The 16,703-nt window shown below is 37.8% G+C and overlaps 1 protein-coding gene across 1 annotated transcript in view; it reads left to right on the forward strand.

The window, feature by feature from the left end:
* The window catches only part of USH2A (usherin), a 790,488-nt gene that overhangs the window by 624,712 nt on the left and 149,073 nt on the right, over positions 1-16,703 (forward strand). The window contains exons 52-55 of the mRNA XM_060088664.1: positions 800-997; positions 1,506-1,660; positions 4,305-4,503; positions 15,872-15,979. Coding sequence (XP_059944647.1) covers positions 800-997; positions 1,506-1,660; positions 4,305-4,503; positions 15,872-15,979 — 660 coding nt within the window. The remainder of the gene's footprint in view (positions 1-799; positions 998-1,505; positions 1,661-4,304; positions 4,504-15,871; positions 15,980-16,703) is intronic.

Consider the following 16,703-nt stretch of genomic DNA (forward strand, 5'->3'; position numbering starts at 1 on the left):
GTGGAAAGCAGATTTAAATAATTAAACTTTCAAGGAATGTTTTGGTAAATTTGTAGCATTTGTACTTCTGAAGTTATTAAAGCTCAAGACTGAACTAATATGTTTGGGATACCATTGAATCACGTGGATGATTATCTAATAAAAGTTTTGCCAGGCCAAAAATCTCAGCAGGTTGGTTTTGTTGTTTTAATTAGATTGGTTGTTTTTGGTTTTGGTTTCAGTTCTGGTTTGGTAGAAGATGAAGGAAGTATATATAGTACACTATACATGGTACATATAGTGGAGTGTGAATTCATTTTTATTCATTGAAATTGTACTGTGATAAGCTAAGTTACAAGCCCTGTATCTCATAACAACTGCATTATAATTCATGTAATAATTTAAGTAATATTGACAACATAATAATTGGTAAAATTTATAATAATAAAACTATAAAAGAATCTTGCCAAACCTGCCTCATACAGAAGTAAAGAGATCATGAACTTGGGAAGCATTAACATCTAATGTACATTAGTCTAGCGCTTTTATTTTTCAATCATTTCTTTAATGTATCCATATTTCTCTATTCAAATAGGTGAATTCTGTTCTGTGCAATTTCATATCTCTGCATCTAATAAGCACTTGTAATATTTTTTATGACTCAGAAAGTAAAGATCTTAGAGCTTTATTTACATACAATAGGATTAGTGCACTGAGCATTTATTTTTAAATGTTTAAGGTTTTGATATTTATTTTTGATATGATGGTAAGAAAATAAAAATTTTAAAAACCGCCGCTGTCCGATTTTCTGTCTTTCCAGATGTGAACCTGGAGCCCTACATGACATACGAGTATAGGATTTCTGCATGGAATAGCTATGGGCGAGGATTCAGCAAGGCTGTTAGGGCCACAACAAAAGAAGATGTGCCTGAGGGAGTGAGCCCCCCCAGGTGGACCAAAATGGATCATCTTGATGATATAATAGTCCTCAACTGGAAGAAGCCTATACAATCAAATGGTATTAAGCTATTTTTAAAATTCAAATAACATAATCCCATAAATCCATAAGGAAATTGAAATTAGTGTAGTCTGTGTTTAATTGGCATGCATCTAACCACTAAAAAGTATTTGCTGATAAAGGAAACTTCAGGTATGTGTCAACCAATCATTGATTTTGTGAAATAGCCCTCACAAGTTTTTAGCCAAAAATTATTTTCCTTGAATCCCAACATATGTCTGAGCTGCTTTCAAATAAGCAAAGCGTATTCTGGGAAGGCAGAATCGTTTTGAAAGTAAATGTTTGATAGTGAGGGGAAAGAATCAACTGACTGATTATGTCAAGAATCCATCTCCTCCATAAGAGTGAGTATAATTAAGAACTGCTTGAACATAGCAAAATAATAGCAATTTAAAATTAAATAATGCTATGTTATCCCATTTCTTCAGAACTCTAAGCCATCTGATTTGTTTGCAAACAGTTAAAAGAGTCTGACACTCAAATTCAGGCCTTTCTCTGCCTCTTTTAGGTCCTATTATTTACTACATTCTTCTCCGAGATGGAATTGAACGTTTTCAAGGAACATCGTTGAGCTTCTCTGATACGAAAGGAATTCAACCTTTTATGGAATATTCATACCAGCTGAAAGCTTGCACGGTTGCTGGCTGTGCCACCAGCAGCAAGGTAGGAGGAGTCTGTCTAAACTCTGGACAGAATTATCCAGTGTTAAGACTATATGAAGGTCCAGGTTGTAATGCCAATAAAGTAGGGCATCCATATGGTGTCTCAACTGAGTACCAACACTTCCTCCTGAAAGGAGAGATCACCACAAGAAAAATTTATTCGAATATCAATGTTTCATTCATCAAAAGAAAAAAACTTGAACCAGTATTATCCCCTTAATCCACTTTTCCTCCACCAACCCTTTGTAGGTGGTCTTCTATAAATCCATAATAGGTCCCAAGCCATTTCTCAGTTTAAAAACTTAGAAATTCTATTTAAATATCATTTCAGCAAAAATTGCCTGCTCTTGAAGAACAGAGAAAGGGACAAAGGAGCCTGACATAGAAAATAAAATAGTTCCAAGGCTTCTGCAACAGCCTTGACAAGAAATAATGAAGATCTGAATTCATGCAGCAGGGGTCAGATGAAGAATATCAGAAAGATACAACAGATACCAGGGCACAAAAACTACAGGACTCAGTAGTCAGCTGTATGTAGGGGAATAAAAGGAAAGTATTATGGGTATTTTCAGGATATCTGGCTTGACCAATTTGTTGGTCATGGTGCCATTCTGCAAGCAAATCAAAAAACAAAAGAGGAATATATATATATATATAATGGAATATTACTCAGCCATAAAGAGGAATTAAATAATGCCATTTGCAGCAACACAGGTGGACCTAGAGATTATCATATTAAGTGAAGTAAGCCAGACAGAGAAAGACAAATATCATATGATATCACTTATATGTGGACTCTAAAAAAAAAAGAATACAAAGGAACTTATTTACAAAACAGAAATGGGGGGCTTCCCTGGTGTCACAGTGGTTGAGAGTCCGCCTGCCGATGCAGGGGACACGGGTTCGTGCTCCGGTCCGGGAAGATCCCACATGCCGCGGAGCGGCTGGGCCCGTGAGCCATGGCCACTGAGCCTGCGCGTCCAGAGCCTGTGCTCCGCAAGGGGAGAGGCCACAACAGTGAGAGGCCCGCGTACCGCAAAAAAAAAAACAAAACAGAAATGGGCTCACAGACATAGAAAACAAATATATGGTTACCAAAGGGGAAGGTGGGGAGGAGGGATAAAATAGGAGTTTGGGATTAACATATACACACTACTGTATAGTAAAATAATAAACAACAAGGACCTACTGTATAGCACAGGGAACTGCACTCAATATCTTATAATAATCTATAAGGTAAAAGAATCTGGAAAATAATATATATATATATGTATGTATAACTAAATCATATATGCTGTACGCATGAAACTAACACAAGATTGTAAATGAACTACTGAAATAAAAAAAAAAGGAGGACAACTTAAAAGTAAAGAATAAGATTAACATTTTTAAAGCTTTTAAAAATATATTCAAGAGGAGGAGCAGATAGCATGGTGGAAGAAAATATTATTTGGCATTTTAAGTGAAAATGTCTAGTCAGAAGCTGGATTAAGAAGTGACTGAAATTTTCTGGAAAGATCTATGAGGGAAGTTGAAGCAAGGAGTTTGAGTGTGGTCATGTAAGGAGAATAGAGAGAGAGAGAGGCAAAAACTGAAGACCACAGATGACCAGCCCCCTTGGGGATGCTACTAAGCAAAAAATGGAAGAAACAATCAAACAAGTTAGGAGGAAAATAAGGAAAGAGCCATTTCACAGATGCCAAGCTAGTCAGAGGAGACCCAGTTTTCATATGGTTTAAACTTGAGAAGCGCAGCATCTTCACACACTGTGCAAGAAGCATCCAAGTAAAACCTTCAGTCACACACATCAGCTGCAGCTCATGTGAGCTGCTTTTTATTCAACAGACCCCAGAAGCATCTCTGAGTGCCCTACCAACTAAACAGAAGGCAGCTGATTGGCCCAATCAAAAGTTAGGGTCCGAACGGTCCTAGAGCCATTCCGTGCTTTTTGCATAGCGGAACTCCTGCCTACCAGATGCCAAAACAATTGGTGAAAAAGTGAAATCAGACTTCATTCTGTGAGAAAACAAAGGCAGCCAATTTTCTCCCAAAAATATATTTTGACAATATTGAGTAAATCACTGGTTGATTCTTTTTTTCTTCTCACTTGGTTCTCTTTCTAGAACATTGGCACAGACACTATAAAGTCATCCTGGGTATCATAGGAAGAGTACAGAAAAGGCTGCCCATTTATACTGTTCAAAGCATATTATATGCAAGCAAGTTCAGATGTGGGTTTTGCTCCAAATGTACTGGTGCTTAAAATGTACAAAATCAGGCTGTTAAAATGCAAAGACACCGATGGGCCATATGGAAGAGAGTTATCAAGAGTTCTCTAGTAAGACAGTCTGCCAGCCAGCTTTTACTTGTTTAAACTGAGAGCTGCAGTCTGCCATCAAAATTGTTGTTGAACCCGTGGTGATAAATGGTAGTCGAAGACTTATAGGATATATTCAAGGTCAGATTTCATTGTTTGAATAGGATGCGAGAGAAAGAATTTTAAAAAAGAGGGACTGCTTCTCCGAGCCCTGCTAATGATATGCCAGGCAAGACAACAACATTTTAAAACAAAAGTGACATTCTCATTGATCAGAATACCTAGTGTGCTATTCCAAGAAATTGCTGTTTAATTCCTGTGTTTTCAGGTCGTTGCAGCTACAACCCAAGGAGTTCCGCAAAGCATCTCTCCACCGAGAATCACGGCCCTCAGTGCGGAGACTCTGCATGTGAGCTGGGACGTCCCTCCTAAGCCAAACGGCGTCATTAAAGAGTACCAGCTCAGGCAGGTTGGGAAAGGTCTCATCTACACTGACACCACTGACAGGAGGCAACATACGGTCACAGGTGAAAAAAAAAAAAAAGAGGAAAATGCACCGGAAGAGTCTGTCATTGTGGTTAGGGGGGCAGAGCCTCCCAGGGGTGTGCGTTTGATATATGAGGTCACTTCGAAAGGACGCGTTCTCTTGACATATGGTCAGGTCCCACTTATCCATGCTAATAGAAGAGCCCACACTGGCAGCAATAAGCCACAACAGCAGATAACTTCAGAAATAATTTATAGTTGGCTTTGATATGCATTATGTGTAGGGTTTTTGCAACAGTATTAAGTTCTTTTTTTTTCTTTTTCAGACAAACAGTAAGATGCATTTTCATTCCCCAAGGATATACTCATAGATAATGGTACTAGGATAGCCAAGAATGTACTGGAAGGCAGGAGAAAAATCAGCCAGAGGCTAACAGTTGTCTACTGCGTGGGTAATTAATACACAGAATAGTTGATAGTTGACTGGTTGTGACAATTTGTTATTATTAGTAACATTAATTAATAGTAATTGTATTATTTTTGTTGCTTATTATAACATTATATATTATAATTAGCTTTAATAATATAATAATAGTACAGTATGATAGTATAGTGTCAGATAATTACTAGCGATGATTATAATAATAATTAACATGTTTTAGTCTGAATGTCACTTCTGAAGGGAAACATCTTCTGACTCACCAAGTCTAGATCAGCTTTCCTGATACACCATCACATCACCTTGTTTTATTTTCACCACAGACCTTTCACTGCCTGATAGTGTTTGCTTTTTATTTGTCTCTTTATGTCCGCCTCCACTGGAACGTAAGCTCCAGAATCGCAGAGACCGTCTCTACCTTGTTCAATACTGTATCCTTAGCACCTAGAACAATACGTGACATGTCAGTAAGTGCTAAATAAATGAGGAATAAGTAAATTTAATATGTGTCAAATACTGTCCTAAGCCCTTGACATTTACGATCTAATTTGATCCTCATCACAAACCTATGGGGCAGAGAGAATTATGACCCCCATTTTACAGAAAAGAATATTTCAAGAGATTTAGTAACTTAGCTCCATATTTAGATCTACTGAGTCATTCCAAACAGTTGTGTAAGTTTAGATTCTGAGAACACAGAGAAGAGTTTACAAACTTGTATTTTTTCCCTATTGCCAGTAGCCTCTCTCCAAGGCCTCCTGAGTGAATGCCTTCCTTCCGTTAGACCCTGTACTTTGCAGGGGGCGGTGATACCAGAGATAACGAAACTCACATAGAAGTGCAGAAAGGCCTGGAAAAGCATGCCTGGTTTTTCCTTAGAGGAGGCACAGGCCTTGCTACACAGGTGGAAAAATAAATTCCACAGTTCCCTGACACACAAGCAAGCACTCGTGGACAGATGTCCACTGTTTTCCAAAAGTGTCATAAGCCTACAGAAGGTGCTCAATAAATATTTGTGGACTAGCACATTATGATCCTGATATGAAGATCCCGAGCTAAGCCAAGGATAATGGGGATGGGGAAAGCCCTCATCCATTTAGATGATCAGATTTGTTCCCTAGATCCTAGTTCACTAAAAATGAAAATCATCACAAGCAATTGAAATGATGTTATTTGCCATAAAAAAAAACTTACATGTATACGGTGCTTTATAATTTTAACAAACCATTTGCATTTTGACTCCTGTGATTCTCATCACTTCCCTATAAGTGAGGGACGTTTTTAATATCCACATTTGAAAGATGAAGGTGAAAACTGGCCTACTCGGGGTCCCCAAGGCGTTCACTGCCTCCATCTATAAGGAAATCAGAATACCATTTCATTACAAAATATATATATATATATATATATATATATATATATATATATATATATATATATATATATATATATATATATATATACATGTAGCCTGCTTGCTGTGTTCTAGATAGTAGATTAAGTGCTCCAAAATAAGATTGTTGCTCTTAAGAAGCTCCCAGTACTACTGCCAAGTTAAGGAATAGCTTGTGTAATGATACACCAACAGAACTCCGTACAGAATGGAGTAGGAGAAATCAAAAGAATGACTGAGGATGGCCATGGAATGTTAATTACAGAGTTTTGAAAGCCAAGTTAATTAAGACTTGGTAGCAGTAAAGGTTTCACAATAAACTGGGATACAAGGATAAAGAATTCTCTTCTTACGGAATCCGTCTACTCAACCAGCATGGGCTTTGAACTGTCGCCAGTTGTACTGGTTTGCATTTTTTAGAAAACCAGAATTTACGTGCCGACGGACCAAATTCAATTGTGAGGTTCAAACCAACAGGATTGATAGCCTCCTTAATTATAAAAGTAATTGCAAAGCTTTTTCTTTAAATACCTTCACTCTACTGGCTCTTCCTTTTATTATCATTTTTAATGGATATTTTCGTGTCAGAGGATTTTATATGCATAACTTAATGGAAGAATTCCTCTTTTATTAGGATAAACATTTTAAAGTTTTTCTACCTCATTTTATTTTTTGTAAGATTATAAAGTGAAAAAATAATCTGTTAGAATTCATTTTAAACAGATTTAGAGAGTACTTCACTTGAGCACTCTAGCCCTAAAGAGCGATTTCTTTGTTAAATGAGGAAATAAACCTTCATTCAACAAAACCTTACCAAGTACAGTATCCTAATATGCAGTTCCTATGGGACAGGAATGGTGCCTGGCATTAGAGGATCTAAAACCCAAGATCTGTGTAGTGTTCACACATTTTATCTGCCAGGGAAAATTCAGTTCCATCGTTAGCTAACTGATCAAATTCAGTAGGGAAGTATTTTATGATGAGAATGACTATTTTATTGAGTTCATGGAATGAACTAAAATAATCAAATTTATTTCACATTCCATCTCAAACATTTGATCCAAGAGCTGCCTGAACCCCCTGGAGATAAAGGTTTTGCTTTTCTCATCATTTCCCAAACCTTGGCATTCCCTAAGTTACAGTTGAACACTGATGAAGCCGTAGCTCTAGTCATCCAGGAGCCTGAGAATCTAGGTCCTTAGAAATGACAGAAGGGAGAGTGGGCACCTAGCATCAGCCTCATTGTCTCCATGCTTATTTTTAATTACCTCAAAGCTTTAGAAACATGATCCCGTAAATGCTTTGTGGGAATAGTGGCAAATGCACTCATCATGTGAAATCCATAAATTGCTTATAATCCTCTCAAGATGTTAAAAAAAAAAGCATTAAGTAATTGAAGACAGGAAGTCCTCAGTTAATTATTTAGAGGTGTTATCAATGCTCTAAGTAAACTGAAGCGTTTTCTGCTATCTCACCGAGCCCAATACCATGGGGACCAAGGGGTAGCAGCCATCATCTTCTCATGTTCGCTAATGCAAACAGCACGTGGCAGCTTGTCAATAAAAGACCTTTTCATATCATTTATTACTAAACATGCCCACGGTCCTGCACAGAACAATCGGGATGTCAGTGACGGCATTGTTTTACTTGGGTTGCCGTGTATGAAACGTGGGCCTCCTAATGTAGCTATCGGGGTAGAGGAGAGGAGGAAAGGATTAATGAAATAATTGGGGCCACCGAGAACAAAATGAATTAATCATGTCGTCTTTAGCAGCAGACATGATAAGAGCTTATGTGTCTCTTAACTCTGGGGGAAATGTTTTCCAAATAATTCATTAAAAGTTGCTTAGCGTTTCATTGCACTTAAAGGGGAAGAGTCACCAGCATTAAGTCAACAAGGAGAGAAAAATTTGCCTTCCTTTCCCATCCTGTTAGAAACTCATGAACTCCTCCTGTGATAAAACAGCATAAATCCTAACAAGGCTAGTTGTAGCAGAAAATGTACTATTATTGCACTAAAACAGATATACTACATACCACTTTTGAAAAAAAAGAAGACATAGTTTGACCATCAGTATCCCAAAATGTGGACATTTTTTACATGAGGATTTTACATTTAAATAACTCGACCATATGCTCCCATCGTATGCCACACTTGGCTCTCATAGTATTTATGATACTTTATTGAATATCCTTTCTCTTTGTCTCTGTTCCTCAACCAGGAGTTAAAGCTCTTTAAGGAGAGAGGCAACAGCTAACTGTTTGCCATTGTGTCACCTATACTGTGATCTATCACAGAACCTAACGTATATTAAGTTTTTGAAAATCTTTGTTGAATGAATGAATGTTGAACAGTAAACTAGTATCTGAGTGACTAGATTCCATGTTGGTTGGATATAAAAATCACATTGTCAAACACAGCTAAATCTCAGGCAGAATGGGTGACAATTTGTGGGAACCAGTGCAAAATGAAAGCATGGGACCCCTTGTTCAAAAATTATTAAGAATTTCAAGACGAGGGCCTCCCTGGTGGCGCAGTGGTTGAGAGTCTGCCTGCCGATGCAGGGGATACGGGTTCGTGTCCCAGTCCGGGAGGATCCCATATGCCACGGAGCGGCTGGGCCCGTGAGCCATGGCCACTGAGCCTGCGCATCCGGAGCCTGTGCTCCGCAACGGGAGAGGCCACAACAGTGAGAGGCCCGCATACCGCAAAAAAAAAAAAAAAAAAAAAAAGAATTTCAAGACGATAAGAATTGATTCAAGCACAGGATAGCATGGAAGCATGGAAGCTGGGGTGCCTCAGCTTAGAGCATAGCTTGTGTGACCATGAAACCAGCCCTGGTCTCTGGCAATCTGGATTTATTGGCAGTATATTTCTTTTTTTTAATTTAATTTTTATTTTATATTAAAGTATAGTTGATTTACAATGCTGTATTAGTTTCAGGTGTACAGCAAAGTGATTCAGTTATACATATACATATATGCATTCTTTTTCAGATTCTTTTCCCTTATAGGTTATTACAGAATACTGAGTAGAGATCCCTGTGCTCTACAGTAGGTCCTTGTTGATTATTTATTTTATATATAGTAGTGTGTATCTTTAACTGGAACAGATAGGATGAAAACTGGGATGGCCCTCGTGTCCTCAGAACAGCTTTGGGAGCCTCTGTTGTCATGTGTGATGCTCTAGGCTGCATTTCCCCTACTACCACCTGACCACTGACCGCCAAGCATCAGACCTGTGAAAGTAGATGGGAGAATTCATTTTATTTTCATTTTTCAAATTCCGAGGAAAACCTTGGGCCTAAATACTTGCAAAAATAATAGCACAGCATCAACCACTATTTCTTCCTTTCTTTTATCATTCTTACATTTATAATATTATAGCCAAAGAATAACAAGCAACAGCTGCCTGGACACCAATATTTAAAGGAAAAAAAAATTCCCCCGGAATCCCAGATATTTCAAGGTACTTTGCCTGGGCAATCACTACTTCTGTTTAGTCATGACAGTTCTAGCCAACTCCCTTCCTCTGAGATGTATGTCCTTGTTGTGGATCATTTGAGCATCAGACTTTGCTGCCACCTGATGCCACATTCTGTTTCTAGAGAAGAAAATTCTGCTTGAAAATGTAGGGTAAAAGAGGTTTCAGTCTAGTACGACACCAAACTCCAGGGAAGAAAAATATTTATCAAAATAGTGTTACAAAAATCAAAAGCAAGGGTCTTTCCTTGGATTATCTTAATAATAGTCTTAATGTTAATATATTTGGAAAGAGAGTCTGCCAAAGAAGTAACTCGTTCAGGAAGTACTTCTTGGGATGAATCTGATCACTATTATATTGGGAAGAGGAACCAAATCTTTGGTCTAGAATTTCACACCAAATACAGAATTAAGAATGCAAATAAGCTTGTAGCAAGTAGTCAGAACTGAAAGCCATGAAGTTATTTCACTGGCATTTGCAAATTCAAGAGCCTCTTAGTTTTGATGTTTTGACGTCCGATTCATATGAGACATCAACTGAACTCCTGTGTCAAAGCCTTGATACAAAAATGGACAGTGCTGATGGCTCCTCTCAAAGAGTCAAGAAATTGGCTTGACTAAGCAGGATGGGGAACTGCTGAGGTCATTCTGGATGATACTATCAAGAAAAGGGGACTCTACCATGTGAGCTCCTGAAGTATTTTACAATCAAATTTTGTAATACAAATCATAATTTAAATCACCTTAGATGTCTCTAAAGTGATTCCATGATGTCTTGGTGTACCAGTTTTGAACATCCAGATTTTCACATGGAATGAGATTAATCTAAAATTGAACCCTGATGTAGCTCTATCATCACAGACAAGGTTGCCGGTAGATGCTGGAAATTCCTGGGAATCTCCATGAGCAGAGATCACTCTGGGGGGAGTGAGATCCTGGGGGGAATCACTTAGTGAGATCCCAGGCAGGCGGGAGCAAAAGAGAGCTCTTTTCAGCAGCAAGACTAGATGTGTGATTCAGGTGGGCCGGGGCAAACATCCAGTTTGGGTGAACTGATGCCAGGACAGGTAACCTGCCCACAGGGTGGACAATACTTGGTAACCACCTAAAAAAACCTTTTTGAAGTAACTCAGGTCTCTCAGCACTTGACCTAATTATTAACCAGGTTGACTGAGGAACTTGTGAAATTACATATTTGTTGGGACTGTTTGATAATCCTTCAGAAAATAACAGATGATACTTAGAATAACTGGATGAATGCGTTTGAGGTAGCACTAGCTATCTGAAATTATAATGGACAAGAAAGCCTTTTCCTGACTAGCTGGAGATTAAACATTAGAAACAAGCTGTTCTTTATAGAGTACATCCCATGTAATTTACATAGGTATGGATTTTGTTTTCCAGATCATCTTTTTCTGATCCATAGGCAGACTTTTTGAGGTCCCTTTTTAACACATATTTAGTCTTGAAAGGAATGTTACTTGAAAGTGTAATTGTAATGAGTTTGGTTATAGTATGCCTCTTTCCTTTATAAGAGGACACGATTCCCTTTAGGGAAGTTCAGGTAATTTGCAGCCACAGTAATCTCCACTCCACTGAAATGTTAAATACTTGGCTTTTCTCCATGCATTTGTCTTTCTCGGTTCTACCCCCACTATTCTTACTCTTTTAGTTCAATGCTGAGCAGTTGAATGATGTTTTCTTTTCTCCTTCTACTCTTTGACTTTAGGATTAAGTTACAGTCGGAACAGTTCCTTGGAGACATCTCTTTATTTCCCTCTTCTCATCCTGATCAATTCATGAGTAGTTTTCAATTGTTGTGCCCTTTCCATTGCCTGTTGCTAATATGTCATATGTATCTCATTTTAAGGACTACCAATAGGGGCTTCCTTAAAATGACAGCAAATTCCAGTTGAAATGTGTTGATTTTATTGAGTTTTACAGAGTCATATATATGAAAGGTCATCCAGTTCATGTAAATCATCTGTGCTTCCTGGCAGTCCCTGCTTTCCTTACCGACTATTTGAACCAAGCCTACTAGTAATCCAACCCTCTAACAATAGGAAAAACACAACACCCAAGAAAGAGAATATAGAAAATAATGGATTCATCTATTGCCTTCCCTCAAGTTAGGCTGTAGTCCAATTTAGCAGTCTATACTCCCATGCCTGCAGTTTACAGATATGGGAACTGAGGCACCTAGAGGTCAGAAAACTGACCCATGGTAATAGTTAATAGATAGATAAGGATTAGACCCAAAGAGTCTAACCTCAGACTCTGCTCTCCTAACAGCTATGCTGTACTGCCTCAGTACATGAATTGTGGTCATATTCCAAATGAAAATATTTAAATACCTAGTCCCACATGGATTTTTTATATTACTGGAAGTGTCACTGGGCTTTGAGCTACCTATGTCATTTTCCTTATAAGCCTCAGAAGACTGACCCAACTGTTCTGGGTTGCATTTCTCAGCCCAACGTCCCAGATTTGTATCCTGACCTCACCCTTTCTTATCTCTGTGATCATATTGAATATAGTTCCCTATGCTATACAGTAGGACCTTCTTGTTTATCTATTTTATATATAGTAGTGTGTATCTGTTCATCTCAAACTCCTAATTTATCCCTCTCCCACCCTTTTCCCCTTTGGTAACCATAAATTTGTTGTCTATGTCTGTGAGTCTATTTCTGTCTTGTAAAGAAGTTCAGTTGTACCCTTTTTTTAGATTCCCCATATAAGCGATATCATATGATAGTTGTCTTTCTCTGTCTGACTCACTTCACTTAGTATGATAATCTTCTGACTTCTTGACCAAGGCTTTCTACTCAACACTGAGTTCTACATCCTACCCACCACCCTTAATTCTAGTACTCCAATAGCTCCAAGAGATACATATTCCTCCACTAACTATGGCCCCATCCTCTGCTAGACCAACACACCCCACCAATTTAAACACCTGTAACAAACTCCTTGGTACACCTTCCTTGGTCTACCAAAAATCCCTTAAGGGCTAGTTGCTCCACTGTTGTACCATTTCCAAACATCTGTCTTCTAGTGTTCTGGGCTATTTATAAAATGGATGGCACTCAACCCCCTCTGAAAAATTCTGTTAAAAAAAGACAATTTCTACTTTTTAAAAAAAGTATTCATTTATTCATTTATTTATTTATTATTTATTTATGTATTTATTTTGGCTGTGCCAGGTCTTAGTTGCAGCACATGGGATTTTTGTTGCAGCATACAGGATCTTTAGTTGTGGCATGTGGGATCTTTAGTTGTAGCATGTGGGTTTCTTATTTGTGGCATGCATATGGGATCTAGTTACTCAACCAGGAATCAAACCCAGGCCCCCTACATTGGGAGCACAGAGTCTTACCCACCGGACCACCAGGAAAGTCCCTCTACTTTTACATACAGTAAATTTTCTTTTTAGCTACTGTCCTCGTTGCAAATACCCTCAATCTTCTAATCAATCTTAGTAAACCTCTGCAATGATATTTTCTCTTTCTTTCCTAAGACCCATCCTAAAATGTCCTTCAAAAGTCTGAAACCAGATCAACAAGAACACAAAATGAGAAGCAGAATTGAGGCTTTTTTGTTGTTGTTGTTGTTAGAATATGCTGGAGAAAAAATCAAGTATCACTTCGCTTTTACTAGCCATACTTAAGTCTGACATTCAGGAAAAACATCTGAAAAATATTTATTGTTCATAAATTATATTAACTTTTTATATTATTTTAGTAATATTCTGCAACTAGAGAAGAATCTCCTCCTCAGTGAAATAGATACTGTGGGCAGGAGTCCCTGTGGAATTATAAGGAAGGCCCTGTTTGGTCAAATCACACTTGTGATGGATACATGGACATCATCGCATCATAGCCCTGTCATCTTTATTGGGTACTTTTATGCCTTGGTCTTCCTTAAACAATATTTAACAAACATTGAATACATCAAATAGGCACTATTGGGAAAAAATGGTTTAAATGAGAAACACTCAGAGATACCATACTTACTCTCAAAGGGCTTACATTCTAAGTGAGAAAGTAAGTTATTCAGATAAAACAGTGTCACAAGGGTCAAGACCCCTTTTTCACTAATGGAAGTAAAGAAAGGGACATCGTCAGACTAAACCAGCCACTGCAGTCTCTGACCTTCATTCTTGAATATTTCCTTCCATTTTCTCTTGAGCTCTATATTCTGTAATCTTTAGCCTTTTCCCATAAGCTTTTATCAAACACACAAGGCTTGGATATGGCTTAGATCTTTCATCATATTCCTCATCCCTAAATCAGGTAAATATCAAAATTATGTAAATCCTCCATAGCAACCTAATGGAAGATTATAATCAAATAAGTATCCACATCTTGTCATTAAATTGATAAGGAAACACAAAGGGCTTTGAAGCTGAATCCTGGAGCCGTTCCAGCTACAGAACATTATGGCTTTAGCAGAGAACCCAGACTACTGCTTCAATTCTAAATGAACCAGTTAATTAATTTTTTCATTCACTTAACAAGTACCTACTTTGTGCCTGTCACCATTCAAAGGATACAGTTGTTGCCAAAACAAAGTCCTTGCTCTTCTTGAGCTTACATCATGGAGGTGGAGACAAACAATAGATAAACAGACATATAATCAAACATCAGGTAATGTTGAAGGCTATGAAAGAAGAAAGTAATTTGAGAGGATAAAAAGTGCTGGTTATGGTGTGTAGATAGAGTGGTCAAAATCTTTTAAAATGTAGCATTTGAGCAGATCTGCATAAAGTGACAGAGTGACTTTATAAATGTCTCTGGAGGAAGAGTCACCTCACCAAAACAAAATATGTGAAAATGTAGTTCTAAATTCATGAAAAAATAAGTATAGTAATTATTGGATCCATGTTATAACTTAGCCCAATATTTGACATTAGAGATTAAGTCCTATTCTTTTTTTAAGAAAATATTTGTAAAGCATTGTTTGAGTTTTCCCAAGAATCAAGGCAAGAAATGTTAGCCTCTATGTATCCTTGTTGAATGCTGCTGAGTCTTAAGGTTGCTTCTGTTAAAATAAAGTACTTCTCTAAGTAACCCATCCCATCTGCTTAACAGCCTTAGAAGCTAGATGCACTGGTTCCCCATTTTACAGATCAGTAGATGAGAGCAAAGTGAAGCTAAGTAACTTGTCCATGGTCACTGGCCACAGAGCAGTGAAGTCTGACAATACATAACTTGTATTGTAAATGGATTGCCATTCTTTTTTCCCCTGAGAATTTTTTGAGCAATTTTTGTGCTACATCATACATCTGAATACAAAAGAAGTAATAAGCACTACCCCTTCATCAAAGTGTATTTAATCTACATGTAAAGACAAAAGCAACATACCCCAAAAAAAACTACAGAAGTAAGTGTAAGATGGTACAGTATGGGAACATATGGTGAAGAAATGCAAAGTTTTTTTTTTTTTTAAAAAGGGTTAGTTGGTGTTCCTATGAGCTGAGTATGGTTTGGGGCTAAAAAATGTTGACTCTAACCTTCTTTTAACTTTTTTTCTGCCCCTGTTCATATAAGAAGCCATTGAAGAAACTGGAGTGGTTAGCCTAGAGAAGGGAAAAGTCAGGGGGGATTTGATAACTGTCTACAAATATTTGAACAACTGTCATGTGGAAAAGAAATTAGATTTGTTCTATAAGTCCCTAGGGGGTGGAAGTGATAGTATTCACCACAATATAAGAAAGAACTTTCAAACCAAATAGAGAACTCTAGAGCTCTCTAAAGATAGAGTGGGCTGTTTGGGAGATGGACTACTTTGATCCCCTAGCCAGGGGAGCCTCTTCAGTGACACCTTGTTCAGGGGAATCAAGGGTAAGATGGATGGATGGATGACATGAATTTTCAGATCTCTTCAAAGGCTGAGAATTTATTATTTTACCAGTGAGAAATGAAATTTCCATTAATACTGAGCTGCTTATGAAGTTCCTCTCTCCCTTAGAGAGTGTTTTCTGCTCTTAAAATTTTTGGATATCATATCTACAGCTCTGCATGTGACTGCTCGTGCTTACCTGATAATAAATAATCCTCTCAAGAGGTACTTGATTTCTTTTTGCTCTTTCTAGGTCTCCAGCCATACACCAACTACAGCTTCACACTTAGAGCTTGTACATCTGCTGGATGCACTTCAAGTGAGCCTTTTCTAGGTCAGACTCTGCAGGCAGCCCCTCAAGGTAATTAAAAAATACCCATGACTGGGGAGAAGAAGTTTTCATATGGTATTTTGATGTGAACTCTATAAACTCTTTCATAACAAACAAGGAAGAAGGAATCAAGTCTATAAGTACAAAATTAAATAAAATTGTAGGTTCCTATTTTTCAAGTTTAGTTCAACTATAAGCTTCCCAAGGCAGTTTGCCTTCAATTCCTTAAACCTTTTAGATGTGGTTTTACATGGGAAAACACTATTATCTACTTGGATACGAAATTCTTCCAAAACTCAAGAGTTAAATATTCCCAGAGCAGCTAAAATATAGCAAGCACCATGCTCCCTATTGAAGCAGATTAAAATATTCACTGCCCTCAAGAACTTACAGTCAAATAGAAGTGATAGGACAAGTACCCAAATCTGTATGAAGAGAGAGAATCTTAAAGGTGATGTTAAGAAAGAATAAATGAACAGAATGCTCAGGTTAATCTATGAAGGGAGAAATTATAACCCATCACGGGCATCAAGAAAGATTTTAAGGAGCAGATGCCTTCTGAGATGGACCACAAGGAACAAGGATTTTGACAAAAGGAGGAGAAATACACAGGTTGAGGGAATGTAAAGTGAGACCATCACCTTGGAGATCAAATTGGTGATGTCTATTAAACATAAAATGTTTCCGTATGACACAGCAGTTTCAATTTCATTATCTATGCCAGAAGATAACACTTCCACAACTGCACAAGGAG

The sequence above is a fragment of the Mesoplodon densirostris genome, chromosome 2, assembly GCF_025265405.1.
Source record: "Mesoplodon densirostris isolate mMesDen1 chromosome 2, mMesDen1 primary haplotype, whole genome shotgun sequence".
NCBI lineage: Eukaryota > Metazoa > Chordata > Mammalia > Artiodactyla > Ziphiidae > Mesoplodon > Mesoplodon densirostris.